This window comes from Hirundo rustica, chromosome 2 (assembly GCF_015227805.2).
Source record: "Hirundo rustica isolate bHirRus1 chromosome 2, bHirRus1.pri.v3, whole genome shotgun sequence".
Classification (NCBI taxonomy): Eukaryota; Metazoa; Chordata; class Aves; order Passeriformes; family Hirundinidae; genus Hirundo; species Hirundo rustica.
The window spans coordinates 23,096,018-23,119,932 of NC_053451.1; the positions used below are offsets into that span (position 1 = coordinate 23,096,018).

At 38.5% G+C, this 23,915-nt stretch overlaps 1 protein-coding gene across 1 annotated transcript in view; it reads right to left on the reverse strand.

Annotated features, from left to right (window-relative positions):
• Window positions 1-23,915, reverse strand: part of CFAP44 (cilia and flagella associated protein 44) — a 36,791-nt gene that overhangs the window by 3,980 nt on the left and 8,896 nt on the right. Inside the window, 19 exon segments of the mRNA XM_040055780.1 lie at window positions 638-768; window positions 2,266-2,376; window positions 3,360-3,552; window positions 3,983-4,186; window positions 5,635-6,117; window positions 7,095-7,272; window positions 8,578-8,743; window positions 9,155-9,372; window positions 10,334-10,464; window positions 10,803-10,965; window positions 11,390-11,445; window positions 13,392-13,662; window positions 14,531-14,673; window positions 15,115-15,333; window positions 17,105-17,257; window positions 18,893-19,003; window positions 19,913-20,119; window positions 21,752-21,846; window positions 23,078-23,177. Coding sequence (XP_039911714.1) covers window positions 638-768; window positions 2,266-2,376; window positions 3,360-3,552; window positions 3,983-4,186; window positions 5,635-6,117; window positions 7,095-7,272; window positions 8,578-8,743; window positions 9,155-9,372; window positions 10,334-10,464; window positions 10,803-10,965; window positions 11,390-11,445; window positions 13,392-13,662; window positions 14,531-14,673; window positions 15,115-15,333; window positions 17,105-17,257; window positions 18,893-19,003; window positions 19,913-20,119; window positions 21,752-21,846; window positions 23,078-23,177 — 3,333 coding nt within the window.

A 23,915-nucleotide genomic window follows, 5' to 3' on the forward strand; every position in this document is an offset into this window, starting at 1 on the left:
ATTTTTGAGACAAAAAAAGTGCGAGACTTGCGTAACGTTATTTTGGTAGCACCCTCTCTCTTCCAGATAACCCTTTAAAATAAGATATTTTTTTAATTAATACAAATCAAATTTCTTGATGAATGCAGGAGTTCAAGAAAGCAAAATGGAAAATTTGTACCGAAAGAGTTTATTCGGTGATTACCTGTGACAAAGAGCATCGGAAAATAACAAAAAAGCAAAAGAAATAGATGAAAGAATAGAATTTTTCTGCATTTATTTTAACCTGGATTTGTGTGAGAGTAAGAATTCTTTAATCTCTGCTCCTATACACACACACAGGACAGGCCAGACTATACTGTGTGTTTCATTCAAACCAGAGAATCCAGTTCCTGCTGCTGCATGAGGCTAGACTGCTGGGAAGGAACTGGACTTAAAGCCTGGATCCAGCCCCATGAAAACTAAGGTTGGACCCACTTGATTTACCCTTTTCAGGAGAACATGTCAAGCTGCCTCCTACCTCTGTGCTACCACAGATATCTCTTCCCAAACAGAGGCCCCTCGGAGGGTTAGCATTTTCTTTTTAAATCTTAGACTAGCACTAATCACTAGCACTACATTGAACATGCTGATGCCTGCTGAGAAAACACCACAATACCTTTATGGCCAAGGCATCATATTCCTTTTTGAGGTCAGCAGCAACTTTCTTCTCCTCTGCTAAAGCTTTCTCAATGCCTATCCGCTGCTGCCGGAGCTGGATGGTGTTCAGGAAGAGATCCTCACTGCAGCCTAGGGAGGGAAAGGGTCAAAGAAGAGCTTGCTTTCACTGTGACTGCACTGGAATTACTGGGTAGAGCTGGTACCTTCTCCTGCTATGCACATTCCCAGCGTTCCCCATAACAACACCATGGGTTTGGTTCCCTAGAGCTTCCTTAAACATAAACCCATGGGCCATGTGCCTTCCATGACCGGGTGAATGTCTTGGATGGATCGTTTTCTTCTTTACATTCAGTCACGAGAGTTTGTTTCCAGAAGTCAGATGAAATGCATCAAAGCCAGCAGTAAAGCCAAGTGCTCAAATATTAGCTTTTGTAAGCAATGCAGCCCCAGTAATTAATACGTGTTGCAGTAAAATCTTTAATTATGTGAGTTGTTTCTCCATAGCACCCTTCACTATAAATTATGAACTTGCTGTAGGGATAATTTATAGCTCTATTAGTACACAACACTGTATTTCATAGAACCTGTGTCACGGTAAGGAAGTTCTGTGAATTTCTATCTAATATTGTGATTTCAGTAATGCTAAACAAGTGCATAATTATGACCAAATCAGCAGGCAGAATAATGAAAAAGAGAGCCCAATAATGGCAAAAAAAAAATCTACATAAAGACCTAGTCAAATATGAAGAGGCTAATGCAACATGTAATTTTCCAATTAAATATCCAATTTGGACTTTTTACATAAGAAGTAAAAATCTTTATTTCTTTCCAACATTCCATTGAAAAATGTGATGAACAAGGAGTTAAAAAAATCAATTTGTGGAAATGATTTTAAAATCCAGTTTAAAAAGAAGGGGAGGCAAATTGTTGGTAAGTTTGAACTTGAAAATGAAGCAGTGCTGTTACATGGTCATTGACACATCACTCAAAGATTTTTTTTTTTTTTAAAAAAAAGCAACATCCTAAATTAGCTAAGCTCGTACAAAAGAAAATAAGGGAGAAAGGTTCCCTGCCTTTTTTGAATGCACAAATGAAGAGGATTTTGCAAAGTGAAGCTCCCAGCTTTTCAGAGCAGCCTAGCAACAGGCAATTGCTGCATATATCCACGAGGTGGTAACAAAGAGCTTCAATTAACATCATGAGGATTTCCCCCCTCGGAATTTCCCTGAACAGGGAGGAGTCCAGCCAGGCCAGGCAGCTGGTTTCCAGAGAGCAGCTACAGCCTTGCCACTGCTCCACTCCAGAGAGGAGCCTTTTCTCTCCAGATAACAGCCGTGAAATGGTGAATGCCTCTTTACTCAAAATAATTAACTCTTACTGCTTAGCTAAGTTTTCTTTTTCCAAACTTTTTTAAACTAGGGTAATCTACACTACCAGTGCTTTATTATCTTGACCAAAGTGTCCTGGGGAAAAATGCTGCACACAGGAGGGGTACACACATTCCAGCCCTCCATGACTTTACCATGCAGTGAATAATCAAAAAAATCTGTGTTTTCTTTTCAAACACATGATGTTGCCCCTAAAGCTAAACAACTAGTTAACACAAGGAAATAACAGCTTAGGTACCTTCTGGGCAAACGGAGCCATCAAGGACTACATCTTCAGACCCACAATTTTCTTCATCAGTCTTTAAGTCAGACTTTTCATCATGCCCCTCTTCATTCTCATTTTCTTCATCTGAAAGAAACAGAGACTGGCTTGCAAAACACTCCAGGTGCCCCAGCTCTGCATTATGCCACTGTGCTGGTGAACACAACCCTATTAACCCATGAAAGATCATTCTGGTGATATGTGAATCCAGGCACCTTGTGCCTATTGCATTGATCTGATGTGATGTTTTCACAGAAAGAAAAAAAGCAAAAAGAGGAGGGAAACAGTGAGAGAGAGAGATCACCTAGTAGTAGAACAGGCAGAGATGCAGCCAATGTTTTTGGGACTTCAATATATTTTGTCTCTTCATATGTGTTAGGAACTTAAATAGTGTGGGTTTACCATTCTACTACAGAGATTAATCAACCAAGCAGAATATGGAAGCACAAATCTGTCATAAAAGCATCACCATTGTCTGCACTTTTTGCTAATCACGTCCCACTCAAAATCAAAAGCCAAGTCAGAGAGAGCATAAGTATTTTAGCTCAGTAAGACTGCCTAGCTTTAACAGCTTAAAACTGAGTCACTAAGACAAATTAAATCCTTTTGTAATATGTTTAGTCCTGTGACTAACAGATGATTGCAGATTACGTTTATGATCTCTCATTAGTCAATGGACAGATTAGAGCAGAATGTCACAAATGTGACAGACTAATCACTTATCCATAGCTCCCATTGGTACAGCATAGGAAGCACCTATTTAAAGCTGTGCCTCTTCCTCAATTATCAGGCCTCAGTATTGACTTACAGGATGTAAATTGCAGGAGCTGTTATCAGGCCAACTGCAGCCATGTTAGAAACTGGATTACATCATTGTTATCATTCAAGATGACAGCCACATAACACAGTGTCAGGCTATAAACAGATCTGGGTAGGTCTGACCTATGGGGTTTTGAACTGATTGGAGTGTTGTGTATACTCAGGGCTCCAGCTAGACTGAGAAACATGTACTTGACCACATGGAAATATGTATAACAAATCCATAAAGCAAAAAGAACAAAATCTCCAACCTGCTTCTCTTCCTACTTCTTTTTCCACATACTCAACTTCCTTCTTCAAAATACTGGTCAGAAAATCAGCAAATTCGTTGTTTTCTCCAAGGGATGCTTCGAAGCTGGCATAAAGAGCTTTCTCACGTTCCTGAAGCATTACAATCTCACACTTCCTATCCTCCATTTGTGCAAGGTAGCTCTTCAATTTTGACTAAACAAACAAGAAACTACTTCAGTTAAAAGGTACAACCCATGTGTATGTATGTAGGATGCATCTGTGAAGATCTGGAAATGCAGAACTTGTCTTTCTCTCTTGATTAAACCCAGAGTCCAATCAAGCATCACCTAGGAGTAAGTTCTTAAAGTATGTGATTAGTCACTTATGCCATATCATGAAGGATCTATTAAAATACAAATGTTAAGATTTACTAAAAAATTAAGTATTGGAAGTTAGAAGTGACCATCCTAGTAGGCTGATCATCAAGAGTTTCTCGTTTTTCAAACTTTAGCACTAGCCACTGGATCAATGTTAAAACAAAGCCAAGGGATGCCACCCATTTACTTTATGGTTTGTTTTTGTTTCAAGCCATGCATTAATGGTACTGTTAAATTTAAATTAATGGTACATGTGGCCTACTTACTTGCATGTCCTCCTGTTTATTGATGAGGGCACAAATTTGCTCCTCAAGAAGGTCCTCATGTATCTCAAGTTTCTTCAGGATAAGCAGCTCCTCACAGCATGTGAGGCAGCGCAGATCAGCACTTTTCATCTGCACATCCATCTTCAGTTTCTTGTGCCGCAAAAGGCGAAGTTCAGCATCAAAGTTGGTCACCAGTGTCTTGATCTGGAGCGAATGAGCATCAAATCAGCAACAGGAAAAGCATTACCAATGCAGTTAAACATGCAAAGCTAGAGAAGGGAGCAGAAGGGAAAAATTCTCTCTGCCAAATCAACAGCTAAGACATGCTATTTCCTAGAGAGCATGCATCCCTGATGCACTTAGAAAGACAAAGTTAATCCCAAATGTGTCTTTGTTCTCAGCACAACAGTAAAAGAATCACCAGGGCTTCACAGGAATCTTGTACTGCATCCCCTCATCCCTCAACTATTTTACTCTTTAGAGGGTGTTTTAGAGTAGTCTGTAGTTTGCAGTGGTTTATGTAACAATCCCAGATGCATCAATAAATAACTCTCCTGCCTTGACAGATTTCTTTTGAAATAGCTGCCAGCTCTTCCTTAGACATTTACAGCTAAATAAGTACTAGCAGCTGCTAATATTAACTTACAGGTGTGTGATGTTCACAGCAGAATTTCAGTACTCCTTCAAAACCTTTATACACATGAACACAAGGCTGTCTGTGTTGAGGCAGACCAAAGAATCAATGCCCAGTAGCAGAAATCAGAGGAGAATTGCTAAGAGGTGGAGCAAACAAGTGAACAGTGGCATAGCTCTGGTATACTGCTCTCTGTACCCTCCCAAGCTCTGACTTAGGGGCACCCTGAGCTTTAAGCAGTATGCTTGTATTCAACAGCTTTGAATGGATTATTTTTTTCCACATTATCAAATTATAGCTTCTCCCACATCCTAGTGCTGAGTTCCAAAGCTTAGGTTATTGTTGGATAGGAAAACTACTTTCATTTGCATACTTCAAGCTTTCTATGTGACCATTTCATTTGATATCTCTCCTTCTTTTAAGAGATGAATCACATTCTCTTTTTCTATGCTATTCAGAATTTTATCACATCTCTAAAATCATTTCTGTTGCCCTTTTTGCAGGCCAAAGATACTTTATCCACTTAAATGTACCTTTTAAATAACCTTTTGCATGACTAAGCATTTTGATTACTCTCTTTTGTACCTTTTTTAATCCTACAAAGTAATTTTTGGACCAAAAAGTTGAGACTACAGATATTTAAGAGCTGAGAACATGAATCTACAAAATTGTTGTGATGCTGCCTTTTTAACTCTGTAATTTTTCAAGTTCTGTCTAAAATTTTACTTGTCTTTGGTTGGTTGGTTGGTTTTTGGGGGTCTTTTTTGGCCACTAAGATCAGAGTTTAATGGCACAATTAATAAGAAATCTAAGATCTTTTTTTCAAGTGTTAATAGTCAGAACTCAGGTTATAGTTATGGATTTATATTGATTTACACTGCAAATTTGCAACAGTTAGCATTTTCCTGGACTGCAGAAAGGCAAAACTAGCTGCAATTCTGAGATAGAAGGGATTTTCCTTTCATTTATGATCCAGTGGGATTTTTTAATATGACAAAAATGACTTTCAATTTCCTACCTTTTTAATCAAGGTCTCCTGCAAGTATAGATTTTTTATCTTCTCCCTCTTTAAAATTTCCAGTTCCATTTCTGTTGGCTCTGCTTTCTCCATGTCAAAAGCATTCTGCTCTGTGACCACAGCTGATGTATCTGCAGCTTGTGCCATGGGGTGACCCTCTTCCACTGGAGGAGTTTGGAGAAACACGTGCCTAAATGCACGAGATGAGGGACACCCTTCCAGTGGTTCCTTGAGCTTTGCCTTGGCCTCCTGCTCCTCTTTGAACTTTAGGAGGACATCACTGTTGAACTCAACTTTTTTTTCAGGAGCTTCATCTGGGTGTAACTGAGGGATCAGGGGAACAGGGAGATGTTCTGATACATCTAAGCTTGCCTGTACGGATTTCAGTTCCTTCACTAAAGTCTTGATTTCATCAATAGTAGAAACCTTGAGATCCCGCAAAGACATGATCTCTTTGTTCATATTCACTTTCACCTTGTGGATCTGCAAAGGAAGAACAATTTTAGTAGGATTCTCCACCACAGGAAGTAGTCTTACCCAACTCAAGAAAGCAAACATTAGGATTATTAATAATTCTGTGATAAGGGGACACTGTATTAGTTGACTCTTTCTACGAGAAGTAATAATTGAATGTGATCTATCATTAATATACTTGGCAGAAACTTCTCTGATCTTTATAAAAGACAATAACTCACCACCCACCTGAAGCAACTGGAATTCCTCATCTGTATAAACCCAGAATTTATGACAAGAACTATTCCCTTCATTTGTCCTAATGAGTTAGGTTAATCACTGGATATCTGGTAGCATCAGCACTACAGTGAAGTGCTGAAGCCCAAGCACAAGACTAAAATGATCCAACAAATCCCCTGAGACTGTTACATTGCTTCTGTAATGTTTAGACCTTGCTGTCAAAGTTATCCAGTGTCAGTATTTTGCACTCCAGCCAAATATAATGAAAAACCATTCTGATGAGGTGGATGGGGGGACAGAAGTCACAAGAAAAGCAACAAAGGTACTGCACAACCTTTGAACATATTGTGTCTTCATGGTTAACAGATGTGTGGTAACTGTAGGAGTCCTGCTATAGCAAGGTGGCTCCAAAAGACCTGGTTTCTCAGGAAGATTCCAGTTCCAGAAACAGTGATTGACAAAGCGCAAATAGAGAGAGGCCACACTAGAACACTTATCCTTGCTCACATCCCTGTTTTTTAAGGTAAATGGTCTTTCCCATTTAAAAAGAACCACCCTGGATTGATTCAGGTTTGGGTTTGGCGAAGCACAAGACAGTTCACAAAAGAAGGGCTGATTTGTAACTAAATCTTACTCAAGACAGTCGCCTGTCCTTCAAGGCCTATTCCCCCACTCACTTTGAATCCCTTTCAAAAAATTTCTTCAGTGATTAATACACTACCCTCACTTCCCCCCCAAAATGGGGCAATATACACAGTTTTACATACCAAGTCTTCCAGGACTGCAAGCTGCATCATCTTCTTGTCAGTGCTTATACGATCGTCTTCAGTGAGTGTATAGTTAGTGGCAGTCTTCAGCCTGTAACATCCTATATTCTCCCGTGCTTCTTTGATCTCCTCAGAATCTTTGGAATTCTTATAATTATCTCTAGGCTTGCTCTTGTATCTGGTAGGTACAAAATAAAGCTGAACTTCAAGACAGAAAGCATGCAAATGAACAAACAGCCATTTCATACCCTCTGACTCGTGCAGCAGCAAAGTTTGGGAGGTGAAAGAGTGATACATATCTTTCAGAAAAGAGTGGCTACTTTGGAAAGGATATTCTTTCACATTTTTATGAAAATCCCAGATTTTTTTTTTTTCCTTCTAAGAACTCTTAAAACATAGCTTTGCCATGGGAAAGTTTAAACCTTCACACTCAGACTGAGTTCTGGGTTAAGTGAGTACATGCTGCCATCAATTTCAGGGAGCCGCACATCAACAATCTACCAGATTGTAGCACAGAATACCTGATCCTACTTTACATTGTTAAACACTCAATAATTTTAAAAGCCTTGTATTCTAACTTTACATTGGTCCCATTCCCTGCCATTCATCTCCTAAGGAAGAACTTCTGTATTCCCATGAACATAGAATGGTTTGGGTTATAAGGGACCTTAAAGGTCATTTCATTCCAATGCCCCTGCCATGGACAGGGGCACCTTCCACTAGACCAAGTAACTCAAAGCTCCATATAATCCAGCTTTGAAAAAGTGGTCATTCAAAGATATGACTTAGGTTAGATATTTGGAAAAGGTTCTTCACCCAGGTGGTTGGGCACTGGAACAGGCTCCTCAGGGAAGCGGTCACAGCACCAAGCCTGACAGAGTTCAAGAAGTGTTTGAACAATGCTCTCAGGCACAGGGCTTGACTCTTGAGGCTGCCATGTGCAAGGACAGAAGTTGCACTTTGACGATCCTTGTGTATCCTTTCCAACTCAGGATATTCTATGATCCTGTGAAAGATGTCCTGTCCCCCTTTCTTGCCTCTCAAGATAAAGACCAGCATGGAGCATGAAGGCGTATCACAAACACTCACATGATGGCTGAGATGCTAAGACTGCTGACCCAACCCAGCTGTTACAGTCCCTGCTCCATGTGGGGCTGGCAGGATTCACTAAGAGTTGACTGTAATGGCGTAGGTGTCTCTCAGTCACGATCAATTTAGACACATTTTATGCCCTATCTGAAAATGCAGCTACCTAGCTGAATTCAAATTTGATAATATTTTAGAGGAGCCATAGAAACTAATATATTCTAATGCTCTCTCAAGACTCAGAGATACATGAAATTTTATCTGTTTTAATAACTACCCTTAGGAATATAAAAACCTGAGCAGGGAGATTGAAGTGCCATATGACAGCTGAATAGCATTGCTTGACCTCAAACAAGAAGCAGAACTAAAAGGGAACAGAGTCCTGTTCAAGACTCACAATTCATGCCACTCTGCCCTCCTCTTCATGATCTTGGCTTTCAGAGCATCATATTTCTCAACAAGCCTTCTAATTTTCTCATGTCTGCTTTCTATATAACGCGTGGTTGGCTTTCGGACCTCTGGTGTCTCCAGCATTTCATCCTCATTCTCAAAAACTACACTTTCTGAAACAAAACATAACCATGTGAAGATGGAATACCATGCAACACAGTGCAGTCCCAGCTACTGGAAACTCCCTCAGACAACTCCTATAGAGCTGACATAAATCAGGATAGTTCCATTGTAGTGGTTGTTCTGAAAGTATTCAGGTTCTTTGACTTGACTTTTAGTCACATTCTACCCATGGGGCTGACAGACGACTGCTGACATTGATCTAAACATGGAAAACTATGTATGAGTGTTACTTTGTATGTAGGGACTAAAAAAATATATCACAGCTACATTTCTTCACCTGCACTTACACGTGTATTTCTTTATCTTGGACCACATGTATTTCTTTATCTTGGACTCAGGAAAACAAACGGAGATGAAAGACAGAAACTGTGTCACTGAAAGATTGAAATGGTTATCATTACCTCTATGCACAGGGCCTGTCTTTCTGGGGACCTCCTCTTCTGCTTGTTCTGTCTCTTTAAGTGCTGCCCGCTTCTCTTTAAGTACTTCCCACTTGCTGTCGCCATGTCTCTTATCTTGGGCATATTTCTCAGACACTGTTTGAAGGCTGTAGGTGGAAATCTGATGATTGCTTTGAATAGCATGAACAGTGAGAGTAAATTCCAGAGAGTCTCGAAACCTGGAATCCCAAGTTAGACAAAATTGTACGATGTCAGTGAACACAACATACCATTTTGCCTTGACCAAAAGGGCATGAATAGTGTCATTTACTTATTGCACATGCAATCATTACATGTAAATCCACAAATGAGTAAGTAATTGCCATAGCATGATGACATCTGACACTATCTATTGATTTTATCCAATCTAGAAATGGAGATGCTCAAGAAAAAACTTATTAAGACCTTTCCCAATATTGAAATTTACACCAGGTTCTTCATGACAGTAACTTTCATCTTCTGTTGAAGACTGATTAAAAACATGCTCATTCTATCCTTTTTCCCAGTCACATACTCTGTGTGCATAAGGTGCTTTTTACTGTGTATTCATTTTATTAATTCATCTTTTACTTTCATTAATTACATCTCTTAATTCAGCTCCTGCCTAGATCTATGAAAACCAACTCAAAATGCACCTCATGCTTAAACTTGTGTTCTTGAGCAAGTTTGTTTTGTAACTTCAAATTGTATAGAGAACACTGTTAGCAATGACATTAAAATACCTGTCAGACACACAACATGTCTTAAAAACAGGCATTCATTTCACAGGTTGCTTTTCAACATTTCAGTTAGAGTTCTTGGTTCTTATTGAACTTACTGGCAAAACCCCAGGAAAACAGTCTCAATCAGCTTTCCTCATATAGAAGTGAATCAGAATGAAGTAATTTCCTTCATTTGACTATCTCATTTTTATCAAGGATTCAATGGAAGTAATTACACATAAATATGAACACGTACTCTCATGTATATTCCAAGTAAAATAAGAACAGAATCATAGCAGAACAGATGAAATACTGATTATATGAGAGAGAGAAAAAAAAAAAAAGTCACTTTTTTTTTTTCTTTATGGGAGGTTCAACTTCATAGACAATAAGCCTCATGGAAGGTCAGGGAGAGAAGTAGAAGAAAAGTGGTAATTACTGTGTTTGTAGTTTCTGCAGTCCAATCAATTGTTTCTCGTTCTCCCAAGCCAGCTCCTTTTGCACTAACTGGATTCTCTGTAGTCTCTGCCTGTCCAGCTCTTCAAAGATCCTACGGTCCATCTGAAACTCCTGCAGGAAGATGGAAAACCCAGCATCACATTATTTTGGCTACTAGGTCTTGATAATAAATATTTTTACCTAGGTGCCATGGTTGCCTGCATATCAACAGTATTCTTTAGTTCAGAAGTTATCTCCACAGAGAACCACATTTTTTCCTGTGCTTCTTAATTGGCACAAATCATTAGCTCCGACATTCAGCTGTGATTCAGAAGTCCCAGCAATTTATATATTCTTAAAAGTACCTTAATCTAAAGCACTGGACATCTTTGGCCCCAACATGATCTGTAGCAACATTTTAGAAGCAGGTGCCTGTAAAGGTAAATGACCCTCATAAAAGCCAGGTGTACCTCTCTGTGCAACTGCATGTGCTTGGGCAATGCCTGATTCTTTTGAAGGAGAAAAACAAAGTCTTGTCTCAATGCATTTAACTCCTCTCTTTTCTTATTTTTCTTTTCTTCAGCTTCCTTCATTTTCCGTTCATACTCCTTTTTTTGCTTGTATTCCTCAATACTGAAAATGCATAGAAAGGAAATGGTGTTATCTCAATGCAAGAGAGGAAAGATTACAGTTTATAGGACCTTTTAGATTTCCTTGACAGTATTAAATTCCCAGTAAACTCAATGGTTCTTAAGGAAACTTAGAAAGGAATTATCTTCCTGTATATTTGTACACTCCTAACATCAAGGGGCTTTGACCTTCTGTTGTCTCTGTAGTCTGAAGTTAACTACTTCACAGTACAATATTGGAAATACTGCCAGAGAAAAGTAGATGAAATGGAGAGAAAGGCTGAAAAAACTGTGTGTTTCACAAAGAAATGACCCAAATTCAGGATGATCAATTTGTCCCTCCTCTTTGTAGGCAAAAAGAAATGCAAGGTCTGAGAAAAGAGCTACCAACACTTGAAAATCTCTTTCATTATCTAAGCATCTCTTACGTGTAGGCATCAGGATCCCTAATGTCTTCAGTACCCTTCTCCTTCTCAAGACCACTCTGGAATAAAAATATTGTCCTGTCTTTAAACAAGCAGTTATATTTTCAACAGACAATAAAGCTTTTATAAACAATAAGACAGAGCTCCCACTACCTCTCACAGAACCAAAAGAAATCTTAATTTTCAATATTGCTATCTGGGCCTTAAATATTATGTTGTAATATTTCAAGGAAAAAGCAATGAAGCTGGTTTATATGTAAAAGAACTAATGAACCATGGTTCTTAGGGACAGAGAACACAAATCCTATGACCTCCCCAGTAGCATAAATCGCTACATTATTGCTAGTCCTAACTTCACTCTGTCTCATAACATCTTTGGTTCTCTACCCCCCAGCCCAATTCTCTTGTCTCCCCTCACTGCCACATTGACAGGAGTCAGTGTGTCATGGGCTAATTCCAAGTTACATATGTAATTAATCTGGTTGTCTTTTGCTGACTGCATAATGGATTCACGATTATTAGCTGTGAGGAATGACAGATGGACATTGCAGTAGCACAAGCCTCATTTCCCTAGGCAATCATGCTCTGAAAAAAGAGGGGGGATTATAACCCAACAATTTAGTTGTACTTAACTGATCTGTAATTTAACTCAATTAGTTTCAGATGATTTGTATTTGATTCTCTAAGAATCTCATTAAGTTTAATGAAGATAGAATTTTTAAAATCTTCCACATGACTTAAAACTAGAATAGATACTTAATGAAGATATACTTTGAAAAGGGAAAAACTCTCTTAGGATGGTCATTAAGCAATGTTGTTAGCCTGAACAATAGAACTGACCATAAAGGTCTTTATATAGAGCTACTTGCATATTCAAAACTATAAATCTGTATATATGCTTTATAAGTGTGTATTAATCACTTCTAATACTGGAGTCAGCAAGGCTCTGATATCAAAGGTTCAAATCATTCACTTATAGAAAATAACTCTGCCTCTATTCTCAGTGCTATATAGTCTTGTCATACTGGTAAAGAATTCCAACTAATCATGAACAATTTAGCTGAATGACCAAAATCACAATTTCCTCTGTCTCTGCTGCCAAGCATCCTTCAAAATGCAGTTACCAACCAATATTAAAACATATTTTAAAGTTTTATTTGTTTTATGTTGACACTTCCAGGATTTTTAAACTCTACTGAATGTTTGTCTACTGTAATATTTATTGTTCACAATGGCATTTCTTTACTCAACAGCTCTCACCGCTTCTTTCAAGTTATATTAATTTAATTCAGACACTCTTAAGACTTTTTAAAAATTCAATAAAGTCTGAACACTTTCAGCTGAGGAGCTGACATCCCTCTTCTTGTGCATTATCAGTAGAACCGCTTCTGAGATCCAGTGTCCTCTGTTGAAACATGCTAGAGATGATCAGCTCTGCAGTGAGTACAGGACACCTGTAAATTCATTACCACTAATGCTGTCCAAGAGTGAAAGAGCAACGGGATCAGCATCATGTTGTGCTATTTTGCAAATGTAAAAAATCCATTGTGAATTTTAGATGAATGCTACTAGATGTATGGAGAAACTATATATTTGGTATTCTCCAATAGGATTTCTAGAATCCTCATTTACAGCAGAATACTTTAATGGAATCAAACCCAGTTTAATTAATTAAAGGTATGAAGTATGAGAAATCCGTGCTATTCTTTCATTCTGGGAATATGCATGACTATGCATTTGAGTAGGAAAGCACTGGTAGAATATTATGTATGAATAACACATCCTATGTTTATTTGGAGAAAAACACAACACACTGAGAAGGAACAGTGCAGTCCCAGAGCCCACTTATTAGGGAACATTTTGCAAGACCTATTCTTCTAAATAGTTTGGGAAAATTCAGCTTTTGCTATGAAAGACCTTTAAAAAAATAATCGAACCATGTTTGCTCATCTGGGTAGTTTCATACCACATAGGCCTAATTCAGTGAAAGAGGGTACCAACTTACCCTGGGAGGGGGGATTATGACTTTTAGATCTTTGGGAAGCTCTTCCTCTGACCAGAGGTCAAATGTAAAAATGTTTCCATCTCCACCACAGGTAATCAGGCACCCATCATCATGACTTAAAGAGATGCCCCGGATCTGCCCATTGTCATTGTCATGTATATTCAGGTACCAGTAGTCCTTCAGGGCACCCACTGACACGTCTTTATCTCTGAGAGGATAAGCACGCAGCGAGCCATCCTGCATCCCACAGAACATCAGGGAGTTGTTGGTGCTGTTAAATAAGCAGCAAGAAACAGTAATAGCAGCAACTTCTAACAAGAAAGTTCAAAATATGAAAAGAGCTAATCCAGCTTAATAGTAATCACTTTCCCAAGTTTGGAAGCTGAAAGCAAAGTTTTTGGACCATTTAAAGTATGAGTGATTCTACTGTGAAATGTTTTTCAGCTAACTGTCTGCTCAGGAACATTCCAGCACTTACTAGATACCATAGAACTAGTGTCAACCCTGAGTTGGGCAGTGTAGCAAACACCAAGTTAAAAGCTAGAAAAGCAGTTTTTTCTCCCTGCTCCCCCACTTAGTACAGATGGTGGTGAATGCAGACAGCAGTAGATTAAAGCCTGAATTAAAGCTGCCTCCCTTTGATGCAGAACATGCCTACTCTTACAGGGAACCTAATACTGGGAGTCTGAGAAGAATCCGGCCTTTTCATTCATACAGTTCACAGAATGTCCTGAGAAGCCTATATTCTCAACACAAGAGGGATGGACTGACCTCTCCATGTTCTAATTTTCTTTGTTAACTATGATAAAGAACTGCTGTTCTGGTGATCCCTATATGCAGGGACTTCTAAGGGTTCTCCTGGAGTTCTACAATCTAGGGTGTCTGAGTTCTAGTCAGTACTTAAAAATCCCACTTTTTCGTTGTTGAAGGTCTTTTAAAATTATTCTGTCAGATACATGGCTAAGATATGTCCATTAGGAATTTTAAGTGAAACTCAGTGCCAGGAAAACCAGAGAGAGTTCATGTACACTAGAGTTGAGCCACAATTAAAAAGGGACAAAGGAGCATAGACTCCTCCTTTCCAAGTTCAATTTCATCAAGCTTTATCCCAGAGCTATTTGTTAATTACAGTGTTTTACCAGAAGGAGATTCGGTGAATGGGATTGTTTTCAGTGTCCTCCATAGGAATCACTTCAAAGGGTTCATCTTTCCTCTTCTCAGGGTCTTCTTCATCATCATGTGAGAATTCGCAGTGATAGAGAAACCCTGAGTCGTACCCACCCTGAAGACGAGAAGGACCATAAAGAAATGCTGACAAAAGAAAACTGAAGCAGCTGATCAGGTAGATGCAAATTTCAGAATAATTCTTCCATAAGGATCTATGATAGGTTAGAAAATGCTGTTTCCAAATCCCTAGAGATTCTATTTATCCACAGACAGAAGTCTGTCACAATCACTGGCATTACAAGACATTCTACCACTATGTTAAAATTCTACCTCCTGCTTGTGAGAGAACAGCTCAGTCTCTGTGCCCATTCAGGCACCACCAAGAAGGTCACCTACTGAAAATGCATCAAATGATCTGCATCAGAGTGACACTACTGGTTTACTTCACAAGAACCACTGAAACTGTCAAGGATGAAAGGAATTTGATGTCCTAGGGATGACAAGTTTCAAATGGAAAGAATGTCACATCATCAACATGAAATAAAAACTGATTTACCAAGGAAAGCCAGAATTTTCCTGGGGCTGAATAAAAGCCACAGAGGATGGGACTGGACTCCTCTGGTATGTAGACAGGTGGCAAGGGCTCTTCTTCAGGTTCTTCCTCTTCAGTTTGTTCTACCTCAAGTCCCAGCTCCTTTTGCTGCTTTATCCATTCAAGCCTTGCTCTCTCCTTTTCCTGCTTTTCTTTCTCTCTCCGCGCCATCTCCTCTTGCAGCTATTACAACAAGCAGAGAAACACCGAGACATGAAACCAAGGCACTCCACACATCACTGACTGAAGGAATCTTATAAAAATAATCCAAGGTGGTCCTGGCATCATACATACAGAATATCTACAGAAAACTCTTTCCTGTCAATTTAGCAGAGATCAACCAGACTTCATGGGACTCTCCAGTGAAATGTCCCCATTTCCCTCCTCTGAAGTAATTACTCTTGGTCCTTTGAAACAGAAGTCATTTCGAATGACAAGCAGATTACAAGATTTCCTCAGAGAGATTATTCCAAATCTTCACCACTATGCTTACTCCTGCCGAAATCCTAAGTCCTGTCCCCTGCCTGCCCTGGAGAAAGAGAAGCACTGGAAAGCTGAACTCATACAAGTTCTAGTACATCACTGGTATATAGCGAAAGAGAGAAGCTGTAATGGACTTAACTTCTTCTGAACAATGAAGGAAAGATTCATCAAACCTTTAAAACTCTCTTTCATTCAAGCCTACTGTAGCATAAACAAGTACCAAACATTTTCTAAAATAGTAGCTTCCTAAGAAGGTATTAGAGCTGAACCAGCAAACCCTTAAATATTATCAGCTGATCTTTGTCTGATTTACCATTTATAAAAATCTCCTGTTCTAGGGACTCTACAGACTATAAAAACTACTTCAGTGCTTCACCACCCTTACTGTGAGAAATCTTTCCCTGCATTAAAACATCCTTGTTGTAACTTAATTATTGATCTGTTTCCAGATAAGAAATACTATGTCCAGAGGAAAAAGCCATTAAAAAAGACATTAATAGTCTTTTTCTCTGTAGAAACACTCTTTTTTTTATTTTTAGCTATTTAGTGTTTCTCAACATTATTCTTTTCTTTTGACTAAAACAACAAAACAAAACCAACCAACCAACAAATAAACAAGAAAACCAACAAAACCCTACATGCATTATTTTAGTCTATGCATGCTTTGTGATCATTCTTATAGATATTGCTGTGAAAAAACACCTAGAGATCTTTCTCCTGAATGGTGATTTCCTCCAAGTTATAACATGAAATGAAGCTTTGCCTGACATTCAGTAATACAGGAGCAGTTAACAGAGAAGGCAGAGAAATCACAGGGTAACATCAGAACCATAGAGGCTGCTGGATTTTACTGGACTGAGTGTGGAACTGAGAGCCTGCCCACTGGAGTTTTCCTTTTGAGCCTAACATCAGCTTGCCTTTCAGTTCCACAAAACTAACTATAGCTGTGAGTTGGCATAACCCTTTTCCTTTGGCCCCACATATTCTTTTTAAATACTAAGTGTCATTCAGAAATTAAACGCACACCTTTAAACTTAAACATTTTTTAAAAGTCAGAAATACTGCTAAAAAAAGATAGTCTCATGTTTGCTTCAAGGTGGGAAACGTGGGGGATTTATAACTGTTGAAAGGAATTTCCTGCAGGGCCAAGATCAACCACAAAAAATATTATTTTTGTGGAAATTACCAAAATTAAAATGTTTTGAGACCTAATGCACTAATACTACCTTTCCCTTTCTCTAATGCTGTCTTCTTATTATAATCAAAATTCATATCATGCTTTCAGTGTCATGTAAGTTTGAATAAACCAAAAACAACTTGTAATTTCAAGCCACAAATGGTTTCTACCTGGCATTCTCTGTCAAGGAGCTTAGCAAAAACCCTGTGATACAGGGACTAGAAACTCTTTCGGGTAGTTTGATCACCTGGCACAATGGAGAGGAAGAAATTCTGCCACATGAGAAATTTTTACCTTGATTTTGGATTTAATACTATAAAAATGGAAGTACTGTGTTGGCAGGTTTTTTATGTGATAGGTGGTCGCTGTATCCTGCTTCCCAGGGAGAGGGGCAGGAACCTGGACAGCAAAGCCATTCTCACAAAGGATGAGCAGCGTGCTCTTGTCCTGTGAAAAACCAGAAATAATACAAATATATGGTAGGTGTATAAATGGATTTGAGATAAATGGGAGGAAGAGTTAGGCAGATGCACAGGCACAAAGCCAAACTCCAGCCAGACTTACCTGTGCTCTTATTCCTAAGGACACTTTTAAATACACCAGAAATCAGTGAGCTTCTTCTATGCTAGGCAAAGTTAAGGAATTGGAGAAATCCCTGCTATGTCCAAACCAGCTATAATTCTGACATTGCTTAGCTTGAAAGCAGCATGATGATATTTTAGAAATTTGGTTAAATTAAAAGATGGATTTGACCCAGGAGTTAGTAGGTTTTGGGTGGCTAATTTCATATATTTCCATATTAATAAATCCTGTATATCATGAAGACTTGGCTCAGAGTCTTGCCAAATGCTACTTACCTTGCAGTTTGTTTGTATATTGCTGGTACCTGACTTGTCCTTTAAAATGCAAAGTTAGGAAGAACAGGTGAGGTGAGGGTAATAATTATTCAGTGTTTTGAGATCTTAAAAGAAAAGTCTATTTAGTTTCAATTTTCATAAGCTATCTGGAGAAAAGATAGGGAGGCTTATTTTATCTGACCCATCACTAAAAATGTGCAAAAAGGGCATATTAGAGTTGCTATGGAAACCCTGACTAGGAATGATATGGTTCCTGCGTCTATAGGATTTGTTTGAAAATGCATTTATTAAATGCAATGTATTTAATCACCAATGCTTCTTTAAAACAAAAAAAACAAAGAAGTAGTGTGACACTCAGATGCTGGCACTGTGTTAAGCAAGCGTTCTCATCGAGCAATAGAGGCCAGATACTGGAATTATTCAGGCAGAATCTAACATACCCAAGACACAATGGATGCTTCTTTAGTAAGGAGGAGTACCTTGTCTTCAAGGAAAGAACTCAAATTGCAACTGTCAGATCAAGATCTGTTGTTTCTACAGTAAGATAGAATTCACACCGACAAGACTTCTTTTTGCCAGTTTTTCACAGTTTCAATTAACAAGTGAAAATACCATCACTTTGCCACTATGCACCTGTAAAATATATCTTGCTACCATCTAAATAAAATGAATAGTTTCTCCTCTAAATAAGGATACTGGACCAAACAAAATTTCAGATGTTACCCTAACCTTATTTTAAATATTAGCAAAATCCTATTTTGATATGTCCTGACACATTTCAAACACAGAATTTGAGTTTCAAGAAGCACCCCAAATCTTTCTTAATATCATCAAAAAGCTTTTTAAAAGCCTGTTATAATATGGGCAAGAGTCAGAGACACTAACGGCCAAATAACTTCTTTGTCAAAGAGAATCAGACCTTCCAAAAGCTAAGGAATAAGATTGTTTCTTCAAGTCAAGGGCTCAAAAAGCATACCACAGTCTTGTGGTTTGCATTATTCAAAACCCAAAGCAGTGACTGAACCAGAGATACAGCTACACAGAACCTTTTAGAATCTGTCATGCTGAAGCAGCATGAAGAACACAATAGCGAAACATTATTTGTATTGTCTATAGAGGACATGACTAGAGTCATGGATCTTCATCTATTTGCATTGGAAATGCTTTTTTTAAATGATAGGTTAACTCTGCTGGGAAGGAAAGAAAACAAATAAGCATTACTCACATGAGAAGGTGGAGACCAGTGTAATGCTTGTACAGGCCCAGGGACAGAGATGAATCCAATAGGCTTGTATTCATCCATAACAGCAAAAAAGAAAACTGTTTTGTCTTTACTCTGAGGAAAACAAACAAACAAAGATGATGACTGAATCAAAGCTGACCAAAAATTTTAAAAACTAAGCACTTTATGACATAAGCGCACACTTCAATTTTTTTTGTGTGTGCTTAAACAGGGGAACTTAGGACTGGATTTCCATGCTAATTACTGGGAGGAAATAAAAATCCTGCCTATGTTGCTCCAAGAAACATGTTGCACCCATAGCTCTTAATTGCTCTCTGGCATGCCCAGCCACGTGCTTTCTGCCCATTGCCCCAGGAGCAACTTTAAATCTCAGGCTCAGGCCTGATTTTTCAGATAAGGCAGAACAAGCTGATTTCCCCAGATAACAAGGACTGGTACACAACATGATTCATTGTAGCTTAAACCCTATGTTAAATGAAATACATGGCAATTCATCCCAAGGAACATATAACTGCAAATTGCACTGATCATGGCTAAGGACTAGCTTTTAAAAACAGACACCACATTAACTGAAGCCGTCTCAAAGACTACCAGGCATAATGACAAACTGACTGACCAGCTGTGGTAAGGCCAAGCAGTGCTGGGTAGAAGCTGGATTCCTGCCAATGCGGCCTATCAACGGACTTGCTTGTACTAATTCCAAGATCCTACTAAACTAATTCCAAAATGAACCAAATCCATCTTCAAAGGGGATTACAGAATTCACACTAAACAGTCCAGTAATTCACAAAACGAATTGTGTGAAGTGCATGGTTGCTTTCTTTCAGAAAAACAGATGTGAGTGCAAACAGATCCTTCTCCCAGCACAGAGAACTACAGCAAGAAATCAGCATGAGCAACAGAAGTAAAACTGTGTTGCTAGTAAACAAACTTTACCTTATCTCTATTGAAAGGCTCTGCATTTGCGGCTAAATAAAAACAACCAAACTAAATGATACATACCCCTGTGGCAAACACATCTCCCTTTGATTCATATGCCAGGGCTGTGACTGCAGCAGCATGAGGTTTGAAAACCTGTTTCAGATTTATCTCTACAGTTTCATTGGTCCGGTCTTCATGACCAGGCAGCAGTTTGGGATCATAAACCTCAATTATGCGGACAACACCATCTTCAAACCCCACAGCAATCTGACCTCCTTCAGGATTTACCTTTAAGTGAAATGAAGAAAAAAAAATCACAGTGTACATCTGAGAGCTTAGAAGAATAATCCATATGGCACATGCTCTGGAACTCACCTTACATGGAAGTGTTGCTAAAGCACAAAGAATATTTCATACATGAGAAATGCTGCTTATCCTCTCTAATACACTACCATAAAAGAAGCGAGAGGACTGGGCCCTATTTTGGGGTTGGATTGTGTTTTGGTTTTTTAAGTGATACCATGCTATTGAGACTGAAGATGCTAATGAGCATGTGGTTGTAATGTCTGAGGAAGCGGTAATTCATACTGACATAAAAGTACTGATATAATCAGTAGCTTCTTAAGCAGAAGAGCTGGAACTCAAAAAAAGGAATTATATTACCCTGAATATAATATGGGGCACCAAACCTAAGTATGATTTTTGAAGAAGTCAGGGCACAGGCTTGGGTCTGGCTGACTCCATATAAAGTACAGGAGAAACAGGGACTGCTACCTGAGATGAAAAGGAGGAGTCTTTACCGTAAGTCCTAGAGGTAAGCCAATTGCTAACTATTAAGATAGGCTTGAACTATGATAAAGTTTAGCAGAAACAGGCCTGGGTTTTAGCTGGATACAGCTGGACTTGTGGATTTAGCTGATATTTGTCATTTGAGTGTCTTGAAGTCAATTATAAGCTGACTTGTTGGTGTTTACTTGTCTAACAAATTTGCTGCTGGCTTGTCTATGAGGAGATTACAGTATACAGATGCTTCAAAGTATGTTGGATGAAGTTTTCTTAGATTAATAGCACAGAATTTAAAACACATTTGCATACTTTAAACTAACCAAGTATCTAAGGCAATTTTAAATGCAGCTGGATAGACTAAGTACCCTTTGTTTTTCAGACTGTGTTTACTAACGACTTTTGTAAAATGGAACTGAGTCCGTTTTGTGATGCTATAGAATTTATTGTGGCAGAGAGCTTACTTCATGAAGGTACAGGTCACCACTTAACAGCATCTCTGAAAGCCTACATGGCCAGAATTGTATTTTTATAAAATAATTGTTTTTATAAAATAAAGGCACTCTCCCCGTGGAACCCTCACCTTGAACATTCAAGTAATTATTTTCCTCCTAAATTTGCTTGTAATTAATGCACCAGGCTTGCTATGTTTTCTCAAGAACATAACTAGACACTATTTTAATTAAATTTAGCAAATATGTCTAAAAGTGACAGACTCCACACTCCACAAATGATCAGTTCTGGCAACAGTTTTTAATGATTTATCTCCAAATGTTTGTGATTTGTCTGGGCTGTCATTTCAAAATGTGTTAACTAACTCATGTTAATTGACAATTGCTCTGTGTGGGTTAAATAGAAGCTGTTAGTCTACAAACTCAGACTACTTCCCATACTGCACACTGAGATCTGATTTTAAAATCTTAGGAAGGCACAAAGTAGGATACCTGATAACTCCTAGTAAAGTTAAACTGTTCCCATACTGTATACAACCATACTACTCCACAAACTTATACATCCTGCTACAGTAAATCCCACTGTGGCCTAACAAGTGATCCCTAATGGTGAGCAGCTTCCTGGATGCTGGCAGGCTCATAGGCTCCTTGATGAATTTTTGCTAACATGCAAAGAAAAACTCACAACAGCCGGTGCCCATTTCAGCGCTGTTCCTCCCTGTTTAAACTTGATTACGCTCAGTTGGCTGTTGCTGCCAAAATCATAGATGCGCACTGACCCTGCGTGGAAAGGAGACAGTAAGGATTTATGGTTTGTAATATCACCTACATTATTAGGATTTATGGAGAAATGTCTATTTATTTGAATTAAAATCTGGATAAAATGTATGTTTGCTCTTTTGAGTAACAAAATGCCCGCCTGGAAAGATGACTGATGGTTACAGAGTACCAGAGCTAGCATGGTGCTCATGACAAAAAATATGATTTCTTCACTCTTTAACTCAGAACCAAGAATTGTCAAGGCTGAGGGTTGTAATAAGAAGTCCCAGGCTGACAATCCACATGTAATTTTCAAGTGAGCATGGAACTGTGCCATACTCTAAGGAAAATCTGTACTGACAACATAAGAAAAGATGACAGGCTAATACTTGGGACTGCCTAGGGAGGAAAAAATTTAAAGGGAGGAACATATAGGAGATTGTCCACAAAAGATCCAATTTCATCAGAGGGAAAATTCACAGATTCATAGGCACACATATTGACTGCATAAAACCCCATTCCAACTGGAATGTGAAATGTCATTTGCTCAATGGGTAGGAGTTTGTCTTCAGGCTAGAAGAATGTGTGCACCGTATAACACAGACAAATTACAAGACAGGACTGACAAGAATTGAATTAAAAGACCTTGTAGTGTTTTCTGAACAGTGTAAATGACATTGTTAGTGTTTTAGCCAGTAGTTCTTCCTTCAAAGCACAATAAAGCTAACAGTGAGAGGCCAAAACAGCAATATTTATACAAGTTAAATGAATATGTCTGTAATTACTTGTTATCTGTTGTTGAGAGCAAAATAGCTACTGCATTTTCTAAGAAAGGCACAAACATTAATATTTGCAATGGCTTACACAATGCTGGAGGTGTATGCAATTCCTTACAAGATAAAAATCCCAACATTTATTAAACTTGAGCTGAATATCAGTGCTGTTACTCAAACCAGATGTCTCACCTTTTCAGCCATTCCCTCAGAACAAACAATTTACAAATTTTCCCATTAAAAAGTGAGTTGCTAATATCCCAGGTTTTCAAGATGAAGCAGTCTTAATGCACTGTTTCAAAACATTAATGATTTGCCTTAACTATGAAAGAACTGATCCCAGGAATAACAATTACGTGTAAAGTGACTTTGCAAGAGCAAGTGCACAAATACAAAACACAGTAGTTCCAAACCAAGTATCACTGCCCCTCAAAACCAACAACGGCAGTGGCATGAGAGGAAGGGAACAGCGTACTTACGGTCAAGAGCCGTGGTGGCCATCAGGCACGTAAAGGGAGAGACACCGACGGCCTCGATCCCCCCAGAGTGGAAGGTGCACACACGCTCCGGGTCGTGGGTCTGCAGTACAAAAGAGAAGAGAAACTCTGCTGCATTTTAGACTTGTGATCTCCAGTTTGGGCTTAGGCTGCCTGGGAAATAATTTCATCATCCAAGGAATTACAGACTTTGCTATAATTTTTTTTTTTTTTACATTAATTTGTATACTATGCATCTTTTATTTACCATGAAATTCTTGGAATGTATTTTACTTTTCATATTAGAATTTTATTCCCCGCAAGGAATTGCTCCTATTTACTTTACTATGCTTCAGAGCAAAAATTAAATGCCCCCTTTTTCACCTCTGTCATCTACTTCTCCATCAAAAACATCTCCAGCAGTAGTATTAGTTGCCAGTAGGATAAAACACTTCTTCTCCTTGTTTTTTTCTAGATCTTTCTGTCATTTAAAGGCTACAGTAAGGTTTGGTTCAAACACCTATCTATAGAGTATATAACAATTCTCCTTGAACTCATTTCCTGCATCCATGCAACTTTCATTACCAGTTTATCAGAATCAAACTCTTTTTAATTTGAATTTGGCAGATGAAATTTCAGGAATCAAAAATCAAATTCCTCTTTATCATCCTGCACAATCATTGCAATCAATTACAACTGAAAATTTTATTGAAATATCTGTTTCAATGCTACATTTTTCTACCATGCAACTTCATAAACACAAATTTCATTCCAGATGCAACCAGTATAGTTACATGATGTAATAGGATATAGTTCCTACTGCAAATAAACTGAAGAAATC